The 16,997-nt window shown below is 51.8% G+C and overlaps 1 protein-coding gene across 5 annotated transcripts in view; it reads right to left on the bottom strand.

Annotated features, from left to right (window-relative positions):
• Positions 1-389: 389 nt before the first annotated feature.
• Positions 390-16,997, bottom strand: part of TMEM98 (transmembrane protein 98) — a 31,419-nt gene continuing 14,811 nt past the window's right edge. For 4 of the 5 annotated variants that reach the window (XM_067021780.1, XM_067021782.1, XM_067021781.1 and 1 more), the window contains 6 exons: positions 9,918-10,098; positions 8,646-8,777; positions 7,534-7,567; positions 5,449-5,564; positions 2,507-2,566; positions 390-1,229 (listed from right to left, as the gene is read on the bottom strand). In XM_067021780.1, the coding sequence (XP_066877881.1) occupies positions 1,022-1,229; positions 2,507-2,566; positions 5,449-5,564; positions 7,534-7,567; positions 8,646-8,777; positions 9,918-10,048 (681 nt within the window). In that variant the 5' untranslated portion in view covers positions 10,049-10,098 and the 3' untranslated portion in view covers positions 390-1,021. Of the gene's footprint in view, positions 1,230-2,506; positions 2,567-5,448; positions 5,565-7,533; positions 7,568-8,645; positions 8,778-9,917; positions 10,099-12,165; positions 12,506-16,997 lie in introns of those variants that run through there. The other variant, XM_067021779.1, reaches the window with a different exon arrangement.

Here is a 16,997-nt window from a genome sequence, read left to right as displayed (position 1 = left end):
TTTCAGGTGTTCCTATATGCCTGTGATGGAAATTATAGCATTTGGATGCAGTCTGGATTATACAATTGTGATTCTGGGTCCCCCAAAGGTCTCAAGTCATAAAAGTGCCCCTCATCTTTCAGTACTTGCCAAACAAGCAGATACCAAAAGAAAGGGGACCCATCTTTCATGGATGTCATTGGTAGTGTGGAAACAATACTTCATGGTGGTTATCTTCACCTCTGCCTGAACTCTGGAGGGTCTCTGAATATCTTATTTTGAGTCATACACACAAGGCATCCTTGGGATTCTTAGCCTCTCTCCTTCCACCCTCAGTCCTTAGACAAATACATGCCACCACACACCGTGCATCAGAATTTGACTAAAGAACCACACAATTGAGGGAAAGCTAAGTAAGTATATGTTTACTCTCCACCTAGTGGTAGCTAGGTAAAATTGCAGGCATAATGATAAAAAGGGAATGATCAACTCTACGTTGCTCACCTTCAAACCCAAACCTGTAAAAAGAAGGAGGGATCCAGATGCCTCAGGGACTGGGCAGATAATACAAATAAATGAAACAGGCCAGGTGAGAAAGTACAAGTATTGTCAAGGAGGCAACTCCTACATAGTGCCAATTGATTGTCCTCTGTGGAAAATGCAGATCAGAGTTGCCTCAACTTCTGATTGTTCGAGAGAAACCAGACATTCTGACTTAATGTGAAACCTCCTGATTTTTAGATGGTGGCTGGATTTACTTGGAAACACTAGGTGAGCTAAATAAAGCTTACAGTCCTCCAGTTTTCAAAGCTCTGCTGTACAGACGGTGACTGTCATCTCCCCTAACTGTGGGATTAGACTGTCACTCACCAGCCACCATTTGTAACTACAACAGAGGCATTGACTGCTTTACTACACACACACAGCTGGACTCCCCAGGCGTGGAGAACAACTAACTCTACAGGAAGAAGTAGAAGGCACAGCTCAGCCACTCAGCCATGGCAGCAGCCTGGCCCTGTGACCAGCTGCTGGCTGGTAGGCACTAAATGGCCGACTGCTCCTGCAGGAAGCCTTCAGGGCCTGGGAGACCTTTATCTGGCTCCGAAGCCAGGGCTGCTTCTCGAAGGACTTCCAAGTGCTCCTCAGCAGCTGACAGCGACTGGTCAATCCAATCCAGGCCCCCGGTCAGGTGACAGGCGTTCCTGGTCACCAGCACCAGATGACTGACAGATAGGAGCAGGGCAGTTGTCCTAGAAAAAACAACAGGATCAGGTTCCAGAGGATCTAAGGGACTTTGCCCCAAAGCCCAGAGGGATAGAGTCTAGGCTGGTGTTCCCCAAGCTGGAGTCCCTTCCTTAGGAGGTTGCTGAGTATGTAAGTTAAAGAGAGTTCGATGCTCAAAGAAAGTTGGGAACGTCTGGGTTAAACAAAAGGTAACCGAAGCCCTTCTCAGATGACGCACGTGATAAATCTCTAAGGGGAGAATGTAATACTCTGAGTCGCACTAACTTATTTAAGACTGGGAGCCCACTTTCTGCAACACATCCATTAACATCTCCCAGAAGAGGGTTTTGTGGGACAATTTGGATCTAGTCAATTGGATAAGCACATCCCCAACCGCTGCCCCCTTGAAAACAGGATATTCATACCCCACCTTGGGCATCACTTAATGATTCTGAATCAGTGAGGCCCAGGGCTGGTTTACCGCATCCTAAAAAATCTAACTGCAGACTAAATTGAGGAGGAGGCTTTTTTTTCAGTATTGAAAGATTCAGTGCAGAATATCTTCTATATAATGAGTATGCACAGTGCATTTGGGAATGCATTGCAGATGACTAGCCCATGAACACAGCTGGGCAGTAATAGGAGTGGGGCGGAGAGACCAACTGAACGGCCGTGACCTACAGCCCGTCTGGCAATTATTACACAGTGGGCCTATGAAACGGTCATATAAATCTGAGAGACAAAGGAACGTGTTTTTTTTTTAAGTAGGTTTATAACTGGTAGAGGAACATAACAATCTCAAAAGCCTAAGTACACTCTGCGTATTAGGGGAGGATCATGAGACGGGGGTTCCTGGGTACGTCCTGTGGAAGGTGAGCACAGCTTTAGCTGACCTGTCACTTGCATTCTCATTTCCTGCCCACCACCCGTACCAGCGACCCACTGGGCGGCACTCCCAGCTGAGGCATGGCTGCTTCCGGCGTCCAAAGGGCAGAGAGAGCTATGGGGGAAGTGGGAGGGAGGGAAGGTGCAGATAGGACCTGGCCTGGGTGGACGTTTAATCACAAAAATTCAAAATCTAAGACTGGCTCTTCCTCCTCTGGGATTTCAGGAAGAGCCCTGGCCGCCAGCATCCAGCCAGGCTTTGATCGCTGGTTGGCTGACCATTACCCAAAGCCCAGGCAGCCCTGGGAACCCACCAACACAGCTCTCTCCCCCACAACCCGAACAGCTGACCTCACAGATCTGATAACACGGGGAGCCTCCAGCGTGAAAAGACACACGCCCACTCCACCCCTCTCACCGGGCATCCAGGAGCTTCGGGTCCAATGGAGGGTACATTGACTTCACAACATCGTCCACTCTGGGGGGAGGCAAAAGGTTTTCAGTATTTTGCTTTTCTTATGGCCTTTTCTCCTTCCTTTCTTTCCTTATCCCTATGCTTCTCTTTTGCTATTCCAGACCCAGTCTTTAGGGACTTTAACTGCATTCTCAGACAGGGACTTAAACAGAAAGACTTAAGATCCAGTTTAGAGAATATTTCTTCTGGTTTTGTTTTAGCTCCAATGGTCTAAAAGGTACAAGTTCGCACATCTGGAATGATGTTCAAGATATACGACTACATTTGGACTTCCCTGGTGGTGCAGTGGTTAAGAATCCGCCTGCCAACGCAGGGGACACGGGTTTGAGCCCTGGTCCGGGAAGATCCCACATGTCGCGGAGTAACTAAGCCCATGTGCCACAACTACTGAGCCCGCGTGCCACAGTTACTGAAGCCCACACACCTAGAGTCCATGCTCCGCAACAAGAGAAGCCACTGCAATGAGAAGCCCTCACACCACAACAAAGAGTAACCCCAGCTCACTGCAACTAGAGAAATCCCGCGCACAGCAACAAAGACCCAATGCAGTCAAAAAGAAATAAATAATTTTTTTTAAAAGATATACTACTACATTAAAATAGCATATTGCCAAACAATATGTAAAGTCTGATTGATCTCATTTGTGGAAAAATGAATAAACAAAAGCTGTGAAATGCAGTGGTCAGGGGCAGTCTGGAGGAATACTCACCAGTCAACAGTGATTACCTCCAGGAATTAGGATGGGGTGGAATTAGGGGGCCCTTCACTTTTCAGATACTCTATTTCTGCAACGTTATAACTTTTACAAGTGCTTATTACTTTTACATTTAATTTTTTTTAATGGTTAAAGGTAGTTATATAGAACACTAAAAAAACCTCCAAGTTTAATGTGGGTTCAAACTACTCCATTGGATTTCTTTTAGCACACAGTACAGTTCACGGTTAATTTTCTTTTAATCAAATTCTAGAAGGAGTTACTATTCATCCTCATTTACATGGTTCAAGGTTTTCATCCAAATCCTTGCTCTTGGACCCCCTGATAGTCAAGAAGCAAAAAATAACGATGTATTGTTTGATTCCCAAAAGTACTTGAAAACAAATGCCCTTGAAAGTCCTTGTCTTGGGACTGAGGGGGCGGGTGCGGAAGTACAGAGGTGTGGTCACTCGGTGCCCATTTTAGCCACCCCTTTCTCTGCCCTGCAGCTGAAGCCACGCTACTTGAAACTAACATGCTATCAACACACTATATGGAATAGATGGAGCAAGAAAAACAGCGGAGACAAAAAACGGCCAGAAGGAGAAAGAAGTGTGAGGGCAAAAAGAGAAAGCTAGGCCCCTGACTGATTTATGGCTGGGATCATTCTGGAAGCAATCCAAGGTGCTCTGTAGGAGGGGCCAGTGAGCACCAGGTGAGGTCTGCCCTCTGAGCAACGCCACACCCTGGCTCTAGCGCCACACCCTGGCTCTAGCACCGTTGCTAATCCTGACCACCCAGGACTTCACTGGGACTCAGAAATCTCAATCTCTTTCCTCCTCCGAGCCCTCCTGGCGATGCTGCCTTGTAACCTGGGGTCACATGAATTCGTCTGGCCCCTGGGATGGCTCTCAGAAGTAACAAGAAGCAGGAGGAAGGTCCAGCAGATATGAGCAATGCAGCCTCTACCAATCACAGGAGGCCAGAGGAACGTCTGGTGCTTGCCCAGAGCCTGGGTCCGAGGGTCTGCAGGCCAAGGGCCGACCTAGGCTGATCCCACTCAAGTAACCACACCCACCCAGGGCAGCTCCAGAGAGAGCCAAGAACTCTTCTGGATTATCTCCCTCCCAGGTTCTCAACTCACTGAACTCCCTGGACAGAGTTCAAGTGTACCAACTCTTTCATGTTCCCTCCAAGGGCTGGTTCCTCGTGATCTACGCGAGGCCACGGAAACGTGGAAAGCGAGGACCCCTGGAACTCCGAGGCTGATAAAGAAAACATCCAGGGCTTCCCTGGTGGCGCAGTGGTTGAGAGCCCGCCTGCCGATGCAGGGGACACGGGTTCGTGCCCCGGTCTGGGAAGATCCCACATGCCGCGGAGCGGCTGGGCCCGTGAGCCGTGGCCGCTGGGCCTGCGCGTCCGGAGTCTGTGCTCCGCAACGGGAGAGGCCGCAGCAGTGAGAGGCCCGCGTACCGGAAAAAAAAAAAAAATCCTGAACTCGGAAAAACTCCCAACTCGGGCACATCCACATGCCAGCCACCAGATGTCAGCACCAACTTAGTACCACCCTTCCCTCTCAGAGAAGGGCTTTATTTTCTTCACAAGATCGAGCCCAAATGAGGGGGTGGAGCTGTTGACTACAGTCCTGCTGCTTGCCTCCCACACGGGATTCTGCAGACAGCCTGGAATTTGGGAGATCTGAATGATCTCTTCACCTCCCACCCGGTCCTGGAGGCTGCTGGCTGGGCCCTGCATGGGGCCGGGGGTGACGTCACAGAGACAAGGAGCTGGTCTACACTACAGACGCCAGCCAGGAGGTCACTGCACACAGGGGTGTGGGCACCAGTGGGAAATGTGCTTGCTGGCCTGGAGCCCAGGAAGAAGGTGTGGCAAAAGGAAGGAAAGCAGCCCGGCCGGCATGGGACTGAGGAAGGAGCCAGTCAGCACTAATCATATGCTGGCATTTCCCAAAAAGCCTACAGGAGGGGGCACTCTGGAGGGGAGGGGAGCCGCGAGACACCACCTTAGCCTGAAAGTCTCCCAGCATCTAAACCCTCCTGGGTGCCCTGGGAATGTGTAGGACATAAACCAATCAAGTTGCCCCTGGAGTGTCTCAGGAGAGCCTGGTCTTTCCCCCATCCCAGCTGCCGGCTCCCCCCTCCCCCTCCCCCGAGGAGTATGGGGGCCTCACCTGGGGCTGATCCGCTTGGCCACCACGATGATGTCACTGACGCTGGCTGAGGTCTTCATCTTGGCCCCCGAGCCCATTGTCATGGCAACAAGTTTTTCCGTCAGAGTGTGACAAATCTGCCACAGCAGGGAAGAGAGAGGTGATGAGGAGGGACCCAGCTCCTCCAAGGGCTTCTTCCAACCCCAAAAAGCCAAGCACGCCCCCCCATCTCACAGCTGGGCCCCCTAACCTAACAGACAGATTGAAGTGAAAAGTACACAGAGATGAGAGGAAATGATGGAAGAGGCAAACCCGAGGACACAGCCGGGTGAGAAGAGAGGGGTGGGAACCTCAGATCAGGGTCAGGGTTTCGGCTTAAGAGAAGTCTGAGCTGAAATAATCTGTCTAAGAAAAATCATGTGCTCTAATTTCACTTTCTCACTTAAGGGCAAAAACCTATTTTCTCTCTCGATTCCTTCACCTCCTGGCTTCGTCTTCCCAAACGATAAAGATCTCCATGGGCGCCCTCAGAACTATGGACAGACAAAGGGCAACCGTTCCCTTTAAGCACATCCTCCAAAAGTGGAACTTTTTCAGCACTTTACGAGGGTAACATTTTCACATGTTTGTCGAGATGATGATAAAAGGGCCTTGGAAAAAAAGCAGGAAAAGAGCAAGACTAGGACACGTGGCCTTTTTCAGCATCCACCAACAATGCTGGCCGCCCCCAAAGCTTTGCTCCCCCTTCACACCTCCCCGATGTCAGAACCTGGATGTGCTTCGGGCCCTGGCAAAGAAGTTCCATCACTTGCCTTATCCTTGGGGCTGGAAAAGAGAGGCAGAAAGAAGCCCAACAGCCCCCCAAGGAGAGAGCCCAGGCCCTTCCCTCGAGGCCCCATCACAGGGATTCAAGGGCATGTGGCCAAGCAAAAGGGCCTCGAGATCCCAAGAGGAAGATGAGAGGCTCTCCTTTGATCTAAGACTCTCCGGATGGACCACTGAGTCCAATCCAATAAGACACCTTCTGGCTGATTTAACCCACACCTCAGCTGTCATTCATTCCCCCTCCTCCAATAGGCAAGGGCAGGGGACAAAACCCAGAGCCAGGACACATCCTGGTTGGGAGAAGGGGGATGTAATATGGTGTCATTGCTCTAGACGTTAGACCCATGTATCTCCATCTATAACCACATCTATACCCCGAGAGATTCTTGGAATTCAGTAATAAGCCTGGACTCTGGGACAACAGTGTCCCACCAGCCTCTTCTTTGTCCCCCAAGAGAACAGCTGAAGAAGAGGTGGGATGAAAGACTTTTTAATATTTTGTACTGAATGACACTTAAAGCTGTCTTTTTTGAAATCTTGAATAATTGCTAGACAGAAACTGTGCGGTTCGCCAGGTTACTGAAATGAACGATATTTGCCATTGGCCAGACACTTCAATATTATTATTATCCTATTAAGTAGGAGAGCGTGAGGCAGGAATTGAAAACCAAATGCCAAAACTATAAAAATTACCCCAAACTATAAAAATTTCCCCAAATGCAAATTGGATGCAACTTTCCACCCTGTCCTGGAGGCTGCAGGCATTAGAAGAAAAACGTCAGCCTTCAAGTTGAAGTACTCACGGTCTGGCTTTTTTTTTTTAACACTGATTGTCCCGTCTGGCTGACTACTGTCACAGTCAAAGAGGGCTGGTGAGGAACTTTCTAGTAACTGCAGAAGCCCCAGTACAGAACTCCACTTGCTGTCGAGGGCTGAGCTCTCTGTTCATGAAAGAAAGTGCCCAGGAGAAGCTGAGAAGCCCCGTCTCCCCCTAAACACAGTCTCTATTCTGCACACAGCTTTCTCCATGGTCAGTGAAAATGTGGTTAGTGACTGCCTATGTGAGGACCAGGTGGAAAGGGCCTCGAGAATTCGAAAGCAGAACAGACCATCCAGAGGGAGCAGAAGTGAACAGGAGAAGCTCCAACTGTCAGGCATGTTACAAAAGGCCTCCTGCACAGGTCAGCACTCTTCCCAAAGTTCCTTCCCCTCGGACAGTCTGTGGACACGGATGCTTTGGTGACCACCCCTTATTCTCCTGGGGAAATCGCAGAGTATTACCTTCAAGATGGCAATGCAGTGGGACATGAGACCCCTGGGGAGACAAGAAGCATTTGTCAGCGCTACTCCTGAGAGGCCCACCTCCCTCCAGCCACCACCTCTGCGCCTCATCCAGTTCTGACCAGTCGGCACAGCTGGACACCACCTGAGAACAAGGGTGCCTCAGCGATAAAACGAACAAGCCCAGGAGCTAAACCAGGAGGCACCTTCTGACCCGTCTTTCCCTTTCCTCTCCCGCACCCAACCATGCTGTTTTAGAGCTCTGAGCTTCTGAGACTGTTTCCTCCACCCAGGGAATCCTTCCCGGTATCCACAGCCTGGGCAGGTCCAGTGGTTAAGACTCCGCACTTCCACTGCAGGGGGCACGAGTTCGATCCGTGGTGGGGGAAGTTCCGCACGCCGCACGGTGCGGCCAGCAAAGGACCCAGGACAAAAGGCACCCGCTCTGGGAAGGCCTTCACGAAATCCAGCCCCACCCCCGGCCAGGCAGCTCTAGACGCCACCTCCTCCGCGTGTCCGCTGCACTGCGCACAGAGACCTCCCCCCCTCCAACGTTTCTGAAATACTGTATTTTAGTAGAATTCTGCCTCCACCGCCAGTTCCATAGCTGCAGCACCTGGCCCAGAGCCCGCACATCACACCTGTAAACATCTGCCCAGTGAACGAACGGCTGGGTGACAGGAAAGGGAACGGCATGCTCTTCTCAAGCTACAGCATCTCCTGGTGGGTGGAGGGGTCTCCGAGGGAGACACCGGAGACAAAGGCAGCATCCCTGGAGCCTGAGGGTCAAATTCACAGGCACCCCAAGGATAACGCAAGCACATCAGGGCGACTTTGGAACAACTCTGCCTCATATCTATGGGCCTCAGTGTTCAGGTCTACAAAATGGGGAGAGCAAGGATAAACACCGTGGTGTCATATTCTAAGTTCCCTCCACAGTGAAGGCAGGGGAAAGAGCAGCAAGTGACACAGTGCTCCTCGGTGCAAGTGGCACAGCGCTCCCGGGCACTCAGTCGAGGGCTCTGGAAAAGGAGGCCATGCAAGGGCACCCAGGAGCCTGGGTCGTCAGCCCCGGGCGGCTGCAGGAAAGCAAATGGTCCCCCAGGCCTTACGAGGCATCTTCAATCCAGTCTTCGTTCTCCAGAATGGCCTCGATGTGGGGGTTGGTGATGACGACATCGTCCAGTTCTAGCTCTGAGGGCTCAGACTGGGTCTCCATGGCGCCGATGAGGTCCACAATGGGCCTGGAAGGAAAGCCCAGCGAAGTGGTTTCAAGATGGACCACCGCTGCTGACTCTCTCCTCATCGAGGCCCACATATCCGCCCAAAGGGATAAAGGGAGTGAGTAAGTTAAATCCGGGACTTGCTCTGGAGCCAAACCTGAGGCTGGTGGGGCTGCACTGTGGGCGGGGCACATGGCTAGACAGTGAGTCAAGGAAGTAGGGGCACGAAAACACAAGAAAAGTGAGACAGAACGAGATGCACCACTAAGAGAAAGGCAGGGCTACAACCACAAGAATTACAAAGGTGTACTCGACAGGGCTGCTCCTTTGGGACAAAATAATATCCGTTTGTAACTTATTTGCCCTTCACACCTACCTTTCATGGAGAAGCTAAAGTTCCTATTACTCAAACTGTCCTGTACTTGTTCTGCAGAATCAACTCCTGGGAGCGACCTTGGTCCACCACACGGCCCCATCCCCTCCTAGTTATACTAGAGAAGCGGGCGAAGTAACAATACCTCCTACTTTACAACAGCGTTCTTGAAAACATGAGATGCCACAGCAGAGCTTTCCTGGGTCATACAAATGGGCATTTACTAATTATTAACCACTCAACAGAGATGCTGATAGGATTCAGATAGAGGGGTAAGAGAAACTAAGGGTTTAGTGGCCAGTGTCCCTTGGGATCTATCAATTAAAATATCCCTAAACTGAAAAAGGGATCTTGCTTACAAAGTATGTTTCACATGAAGAGCATCATGAAGAAATCCGAGCAGAGAGGTGATCCTGTGCTGGGGTTTCACGGCCCCAAGTGTCTGCTGCTTAGATGTGTGGCTGGAATGTGGGCATTGGATTTCTGTTCCTATGAGTTTGGCTGGAAAGGGATTTGGCCTGTCCAAATGCTAATTGAGCTGGCCAGTCTGGGACAGATTTGTACTAGGTGCAGATGTTCAGAGACAGAGTCCGAGGCCGCTCAGGATGTTGGGGGAATATAAGGAAAGTTATTGAGCTCTGAGGTCTTTGTAGGGAAGGACAGCCTTTGGGTACCATTTTAGAGGTAAAAAGCTGAACGACACTTGCCCAGCACCAAACTTCTTTTTCTTTTGTCGGGGCCCCAGGGCACAGCCCCTCTCTCCTCTTTCCCCTCCCTGGACCACTCACTTGGAATCATAGCGCTGCAGGAGATCTCGAGGCCGGCAGTAGCGCTGCCTGCAAACCACCACCAAGGCTGCAAACGAGGCCAGAAAGATGGTGGCCAGCACACCTATGGCAACAATCACCACGGTCTCCATGCTTCCAGGTGGCTCCCTCAGTCCCGGTCAATCCCCCGCATGGGCTGAAGCTGGAAAGACACAAGGGCAGAGCAGCCTGGTAAAGAAGCAACGAAAAGTAGTGTGGTGGTGGGGTCCTCCCTGTTGGCGGGTTGAGGGGGAGAGCAGCTAGGTTCCCCGAAGTCACCCGGAGAGACCTGAAGGCCTGAAAAGAATCAAGACCCATTTTAAGTCATGCCCCAGATTGGATCTTTTCCTTTACTGAAAGCGTTTGCTCCCCAATTAAACGGGGATGGCCTTTTCAACCTGGGACAAAAGGAAACATTGCCACTAGCACTGTTGTTTTCACATCTGCCCCAGGCCCATGAAAGAACACCCACCTAAGAAGAAGGGTGAGACTGTAGTCCCTGAGGGTCTACTCTGTGCCAGGCACTTGGTATGTGTTCACTCTTCTAACGATCCTATGAGGTGGGTATCAGTATCCCCATTTTACAGTTGAGGAAACTGAGGTCCAGAGAGGTTAAGTAATTTGTCCAAGTTTACGTAGCCAGGAAGCAGAAAGCAACCACTCAGACAGAGATGGACGTCCAGCTCCCTTGTCCTTTCTAAGGAGGAAAGAGGATTCTAAAAATTCTGGGGAAAGTTTCGATGGTGAGTTTCAGCGTTGGAAACTTACAACTGGTATTAAAGTGTTCCGTTGCCTATTCACACTGCTTGTTTTCATTTAGGTCGTTCTTTCACACCTATCTTAAACCCATAGGCTGGAGGAACAATGGCATCTCAGGGAAGCATGTATTCACAATGTTATTTCATTGCAGGTCTCCTACTTGTGTCCTTTTGAGCAAGTTTTCTCCCCTCTCTGGGCTTTAATTTCTCCACCTGTAAAAAAGGGTGCTTTGACCTAGAATTCTGACTCCAGGACAGTACATCTTCTCTGTTTGGATTTAATGCTATGTTATATGTCTTGGAGGGTCCAAATGCTCCTGATCTTCATTCAATAAGTAGTTATTGTTCATTTACTATGCACCAAGCACTGGACTGGATTCTGGAGATTGGAGATAAATAAGACATGGGCCCCCAAACCTGGGGAGCTGGGGGGAGAGGCAGACAGGCAGACAAACCATTTCAACTCCGTGTGCCTGTGTCACATGCAAAAGTACACAGAAAACAGAGTGCCAGTGCTTACAGGCCACTCTCTAGGAAAGCTTTCCTCCCAGGGCAGGTGATGCTTGAGCTGGGTTTTGAAGGATGAGTAGGAGTTTTCCTACTTAACTGGGGGACTTCACTGGCTCAAAGTGCCAAGGAAGCCTTCTCAGAGGACTCCCAGAGCTGCTCTCCCACGTGATGCTCACCTGCCCACAAGGGTAAGAAGGCTGGGATCTACCTTTTTCACCTCTGCATCTCTGTGTTTGGGGGGGGAGAGATCCTGCGTCAGTTTCTCTAGATGTGTTTCTCTATACTATCCCTCCTAAAGGACTACCTCCTTTAGCCCTTTGTCTTTCCTCCTTCCCTCACTTCTCACTCTCTTCATTTTTCCCTGTCTCAGCTTTCCTCTCCACCCCTCCTTCTCTTTTCCCCCTCCCCTACTCTCTTGCTTTCTCGGTTTCCCCTCCCCTCCCCCTGCCCCAGGTCTCCAAGACCACCCGCTTTGTTTCCTGTCTTCCTGTGCGTTTCGGGTATGTTTCCCCTAGTGTGTAGGAGCTTTTCTGTGAGTTGTTGCTGTCTCTCTCGGTGATCGGTCTGTAGGAGTGTTTCTTGGTGTGTTTTCTTTTTTCTTTGTGTATTCTCCTCTGTGTGTTTCAGGATGAGTTCTTCTGTTTCCCTCTAGCGGGTTCTAAATCCACAAGGATAAAACAGACCCAAGACCCCCCTCCTTCCCCCTGCGCGGCCACCCAGACCACCCACGCCACACCCAGGACCTTGGGAGGGACCCCCACGCGCCCCGGCGCGCGCCACGCGGGACTCGATGGCTCCGGGGCGCGCAGCTCCGCCTTTCCCCCCTCGCGGGCGCAGGGCTCCCCTACCCCTCCTCTCCCGCACCCCCGCCCGCCCCGCGCACCCGGCTCCAAAGGGGCTGGCGGGGGGCGGCCCGCGGGGAGCCCCGGTCCCCAGCTCCGCGGCGCGCCGGGCTCACCCACCTGAGGCAGCGGCTCCGGGACGCAGGCGGGGGCGCTCCCGAGGCCGGGCCCCCCGCGATGGCAAAGTCCGGGCGCGGGACTGGCGGCCGTCTGCGAGCGGGGCATGCCGGGAAGGCACCGAGATAAGTCCCGGCGGCCAAACCCCCGGAGGTGGTGCGGGCGGGGGAGCCGCCGGCAGAGCATCCAAATCCCCCGCTACCAGGCGCCGCCGTCACCGCCAGGCCCCCGGGCCGGCCGGGGGTTGGGGCCGCGGAAGGCCCGGGCAGCTGCGAGGCTGTGGCTCAGCGACCCGACAGGCGGTTCCCGCGCCCCCGCCGAGGCCGGGCCGTGGCGGGGGGGTTGGGTGGGTGGGGAGGGGGACGCGGAGGGTCTGGCCGTCCAGTGGGGGTGGGGAGCGCCAGGCGTCTCCACAGTGTGGCTGGGCCGGGAGCGAGTGTGCTCTGCTACCCGCTGTCTGGTTTAAATCCTGGCTCTAACACTCACTAGTTTGTGGGCAACTTATTTCACTCCTCGGTACCTTGGTTTCCTCCTCTGTGAAAGGGACTGCGGCTTGTAAGCATCCTGAGTTAGTTAAATGCCACGATGCATGCAATGCTGGGCCAAGGGTCAATGTTAATCAGTGAGCCACGCTGGGCAGTGACAAGCAGGCCCACCCCTACCAACTGCCTGGCTAGGGACAAGAGTGCGAATGCAGGACCCTGGTTGGCAGTCCTGCGCCTTCCGTTCAAACCCTACTCCATCCCATACCAAAGGGGGACTCGAGTGCATTCATAGGGACACAGCCTCCACCCTGCAATGAGCCATCCTTCAGGCCTGAAGATGCCCACGACAGGCGGTGCTGGCTGCCTTGGAAGGATGGAGGTCCACACAGCCCCTGGAAGCAGGCTGGGGGGCCGTTTGAGCAGGGATTTCCAGAGTGCAGAGTACCAGGAGCATGGTCTAGAAGGATCATGGTCATTCTCCCTTGGCTCTTGAACTCCTAGCCCTGTGAGGAAGAGACAGGACCAGAGCAAGACCAACTAAAGCCTGGGGCCCAGTTAACCAGTTTCAGGTCAGTACTGGTCATAAGTACCGAAGGATGCAGACCAGGTCCCAGGCACTTAATGCAGGCTCTGCAATCTTGTAGCCCTTAGGCCACATCCAGCCCACAGAGGGATTGTTTTGGCTTACAGTTTTTAAAAAGTCAAATTAGTTGCCAACATTTTAAAAAAATCAGGAATTTTACTTATGCCTCTAGATTTCTAGCTTCTCTGGAAAATGCATAAGCTCTCTCAAAATGCAGCCCATAGTCCATTGGGTGCAACAGTCAGTAAGAGAGGGGTGGCTGAATTTCCAGGCCTGTTCTTCTGGCCTACCCCCCGTTCCTGCTGGGTGCAACACACACTTGATGCACGAACCCTCACACTTCGCGTTCTTTAAAGGGCCTGGCCCTGTGGGAGCTGAGGTTACCCACCATTGGCACTCAGGGACAGAAGCTTGGGCAATGATTTGATTACCCTCCAGAGGGCTTTCATGGAGAAGTTACAATCCATGTAAGGAAAATGAGCTGACAGCAAAGCAGCAAACATCAGAATGGGTGACTGGGGGCAATAAGTCTCCATGTCTTGGGGATACTATGAGAAGAATGGAGTGCTGTTTTTGTCTTGGGTGGTTTAGACACCTGTGACTCTGTGGGAGAGATATAAAAGAAAGCCTTAACCTTGGCAGGGGGGTTGTAAGTGGAAAAGACTTACCAACACAAACAAAAACAACCAAATGGAAAAACAAAAAAATCTCAGCTGCTGCCTGGAGCTGACAGTGCAAATGCCCCAGTTAAGCACCCCACTACCCAGCTGTAGGGAGGACAGGGTGGCACTAAGGTTGAGCCAGTGCCTTTCCTAGTCAGCTGTGTCCCATCATTCTAGTAACTCCTGCCACCCCAATGCCCCTTGAAGTCCCCCCAGACTGACCGGAAAAGAACTTGTGAGTACTCAGTGTTCTTACTTGCAAGCAATAGAAATTGGTTGCTTGTCCCAGGTGGAAAGGGATCTTGTTGAAAGCACCTGGGGCATTCACAGAATCGGCGGGAGACTAAAGAACTGGATGAGGACATGGGCAGGCGCCACAGGGGCTCCAAGGGCTGGGTGCTACTGCCTTGAAATGATTATGACCCTCCCTTCAACTTTACCTTCATTCCCGATTCAAAGTCCTGGGTAGGACCTGGCCCTGTCGGCTTGCACTGTAGGAGGCGAGGCACAGGCAGTATCCCGCCTTCCAGTATCTCTGCGTGCAGGGGAGGTCCCCCCAACAAAAGATAAGAGGGAGGGTTGCGGGGCTGCTCCCCACAATTCCAATACTCCTAAATACGGCCTCTCCCCACTTAATCTGAACATCAAATGGTGTAGCAAGAGTTCCCAAATCAAGGACTGAACTCGATGGGTAGCGAGGGGAAGCCAGCAGGAGGGCAGTGGTGCTGACCATGGTGGGGCTTGGTTCCTGGCCGGTGGGTGCAAGCTTGTGCTCCACCCAGGCAAGGAGTGAACATTTATTGAGCGCCAACTAGGTACCAGACACTGATTAGGCATCCTACATGCCTTATCTCATTTGATCTTCCTACCAACCCTGAATAGATGGTATGATTATGTTTGCAAGGAAGGAAATAGACTCGGAGGGGTGAGGCGACTTCCCCAAGCTCTTTCAGCTTGTAAGTGGTAGAGCAGGAGTGGAACTCAGGACCCCCTGGCCTCAAAGCCCAGACCACTCAAACCAGGAAAGTGCCAGCTCTTCCAGTGACCTGGGTATCAGAACACAGCAGGTTGCCATGGCCCCAGCAACAGCTACAATAGCTAGAGCCACTCTATCCCAACTCTGTGTGCACCCCGTCCTCAAAAATACACTTCTTCTGGTCCTGGAAGTGAGCCTGTCCCATTGTGATCTCCTTTCACTTTGTTTTGTCTTTTCCTTCTGATGCCAGCTGCAGAGTTGTATCTGTGTCATTTGATCCTCCTGGGTGATTCCTTCTGCAGCACCTAATGCTGTGTTATGCCCTAGTAATAACAGATGGGGATAGTGCTGCTTGGCAGGATGGATGCCAGGCACCTAAGATGCTCATGTTCATCCACTCAGGGCAGCTGAGCATCCCCTGAAAGGCAGCTCCGAAGACCGAGGTGGGAAAGGAGTGAAGTAGACAGATGTCAATCACCTACCTTCCCCCCAGCCCCCAACCCATAGCTCTGGGCAGCAGCCCCTTCCTTCCAGACAGGCAGGACCAAAACCCCCTGCAGCCCCTGCAAGAAAATCATCTCACATGGCCTGTAACCCTCACTAAACCCTCCCGACCCATCTCCAGGCCATCAGAGGGACAGCAGAACGGCATCCTTCACCCCCACCAGGTAGGCGGTTTAAGAGCAGGAGCTGAGCCAGGGAAAGTGTGGTCTGAAGTCTGCCTCCTCTGCTTGGAAGCTGTGTGATCTTGGACGGTTTCCTCCAAGTCTCCCCATCTGGAGAATGGGCATGACAGCAAAACCTATGGCCTCCAGTTGTTTTGAGGATTAAATGAGATGGTGCATTTAAAATGCTCATCACAGAGAAGGTTGAGTGGTGGTTTACCAGGGGCTGGAGGGAGAAAGGAATGGGAAGTTGTTGTTTAATGGGTACAGAGTTTCCATTTGGGAAGATGAGACGTGCTGGAGAGGAGTAGTGCTAATGGTTGCCGGACAGTGACAATGTGCTTGATGCCGCGACCAGATACTTAAAAATGGTTAAAGTGGTCAAGTTTATGTCATGTATATTGTATCACACTTTTTAAAAAAAGTGTTCATCACAGTATGACATACAAAAAAATGGGGCCTCTTTGACATTCCTCAAACATGCCCAGCTCACCCTCCATCCTGGCTGAGCTTTGCTCAGAAGTCAGGGCACAGGTTGCCATCAGGAGGGCAGGATCCATGCTTCATTTCCATCTCTTGATCTACGTGCTGGTTAAATAGGTGGATCCACTTCTTTAAAATTCCCTATATTCCTGGACTCCTTGCTGCTGTTGTTCCCATGGCTCCCTCCCTCCCTTTGGTCAGGTGGCTGCTCAAGAGTCACCTCTACCGAGAAGTCTTCCCTGATTCCCCCATGGGAAGGAGCATCTCCCATTGTCCACACTCCCCTGGCTTGATGTGGTTTTTTTTTTTTTTTTTTTTTTTTTTTGCAGTACGTGGGCCTTTCACTGCTGTGGCCTCTCCCACTGCGGAGCACAGGCTCCGGACGCGCAGGCTCAGCGGCCATGGCTCATGGGCCCAGCCGCTCCGTGGCATGGAGGCTCTTCCTGGACTGGGGCAGCGGACTCTCAACCACTGCACCACCAGGGAAGCCCCTGATGTGGTTTTTTGAATGGCACTTTTGCTACCGGACAGTGCACTAAATATTTTTTTTATTGTTTCTCCCCTTTCAGAACGTAAGTTCCACGAGAGCAGGGACTTGACTGTCTTATACTTTACTCTGCTGACCTCCAGTTCCTAGAACAATGCCTGGCATTTAACAGGTGCTCAATAAACACTTGTGGAAGGAATGAACATAAGCTTAACTATTGTCACTGTCATTCTACAGTGGGGCTAGGAACTCTAGACACATTCCCAGCACTCGGAAGCCCCCTGGGCCGTGGCCGCCAGGGGGAGGTTTAAGGCAGGAGGGTTAAGCCCATGAGAAGCACTCAGAGAGGATAAGGCAGCAAGCGCTGGAAAGAAAGGAAGGTTGATCTGAATTTGAGTCGCAGTTTTAAATCCCTGATTTGATTCAGAGTTCATACTTGTTTGAAGTGTTCGGGCCCTTTTATGGGCTAGTGAACAGCTTTCCAAGGGGACGGA

Source organism: Kogia breviceps, chromosome 19 (assembly GCF_026419965.1).
Source record: "Kogia breviceps isolate mKogBre1 chromosome 19, mKogBre1 haplotype 1, whole genome shotgun sequence".
In the NCBI taxonomy this organism is placed as follows: Eukaryota; Metazoa; Chordata; class Mammalia; order Artiodactyla; family Physeteridae; genus Kogia; species Kogia breviceps.
Note: the sequence above shows the minus strand (reverse complement) of the source record. Positions and strands in the feature narration are given on the sequence as shown.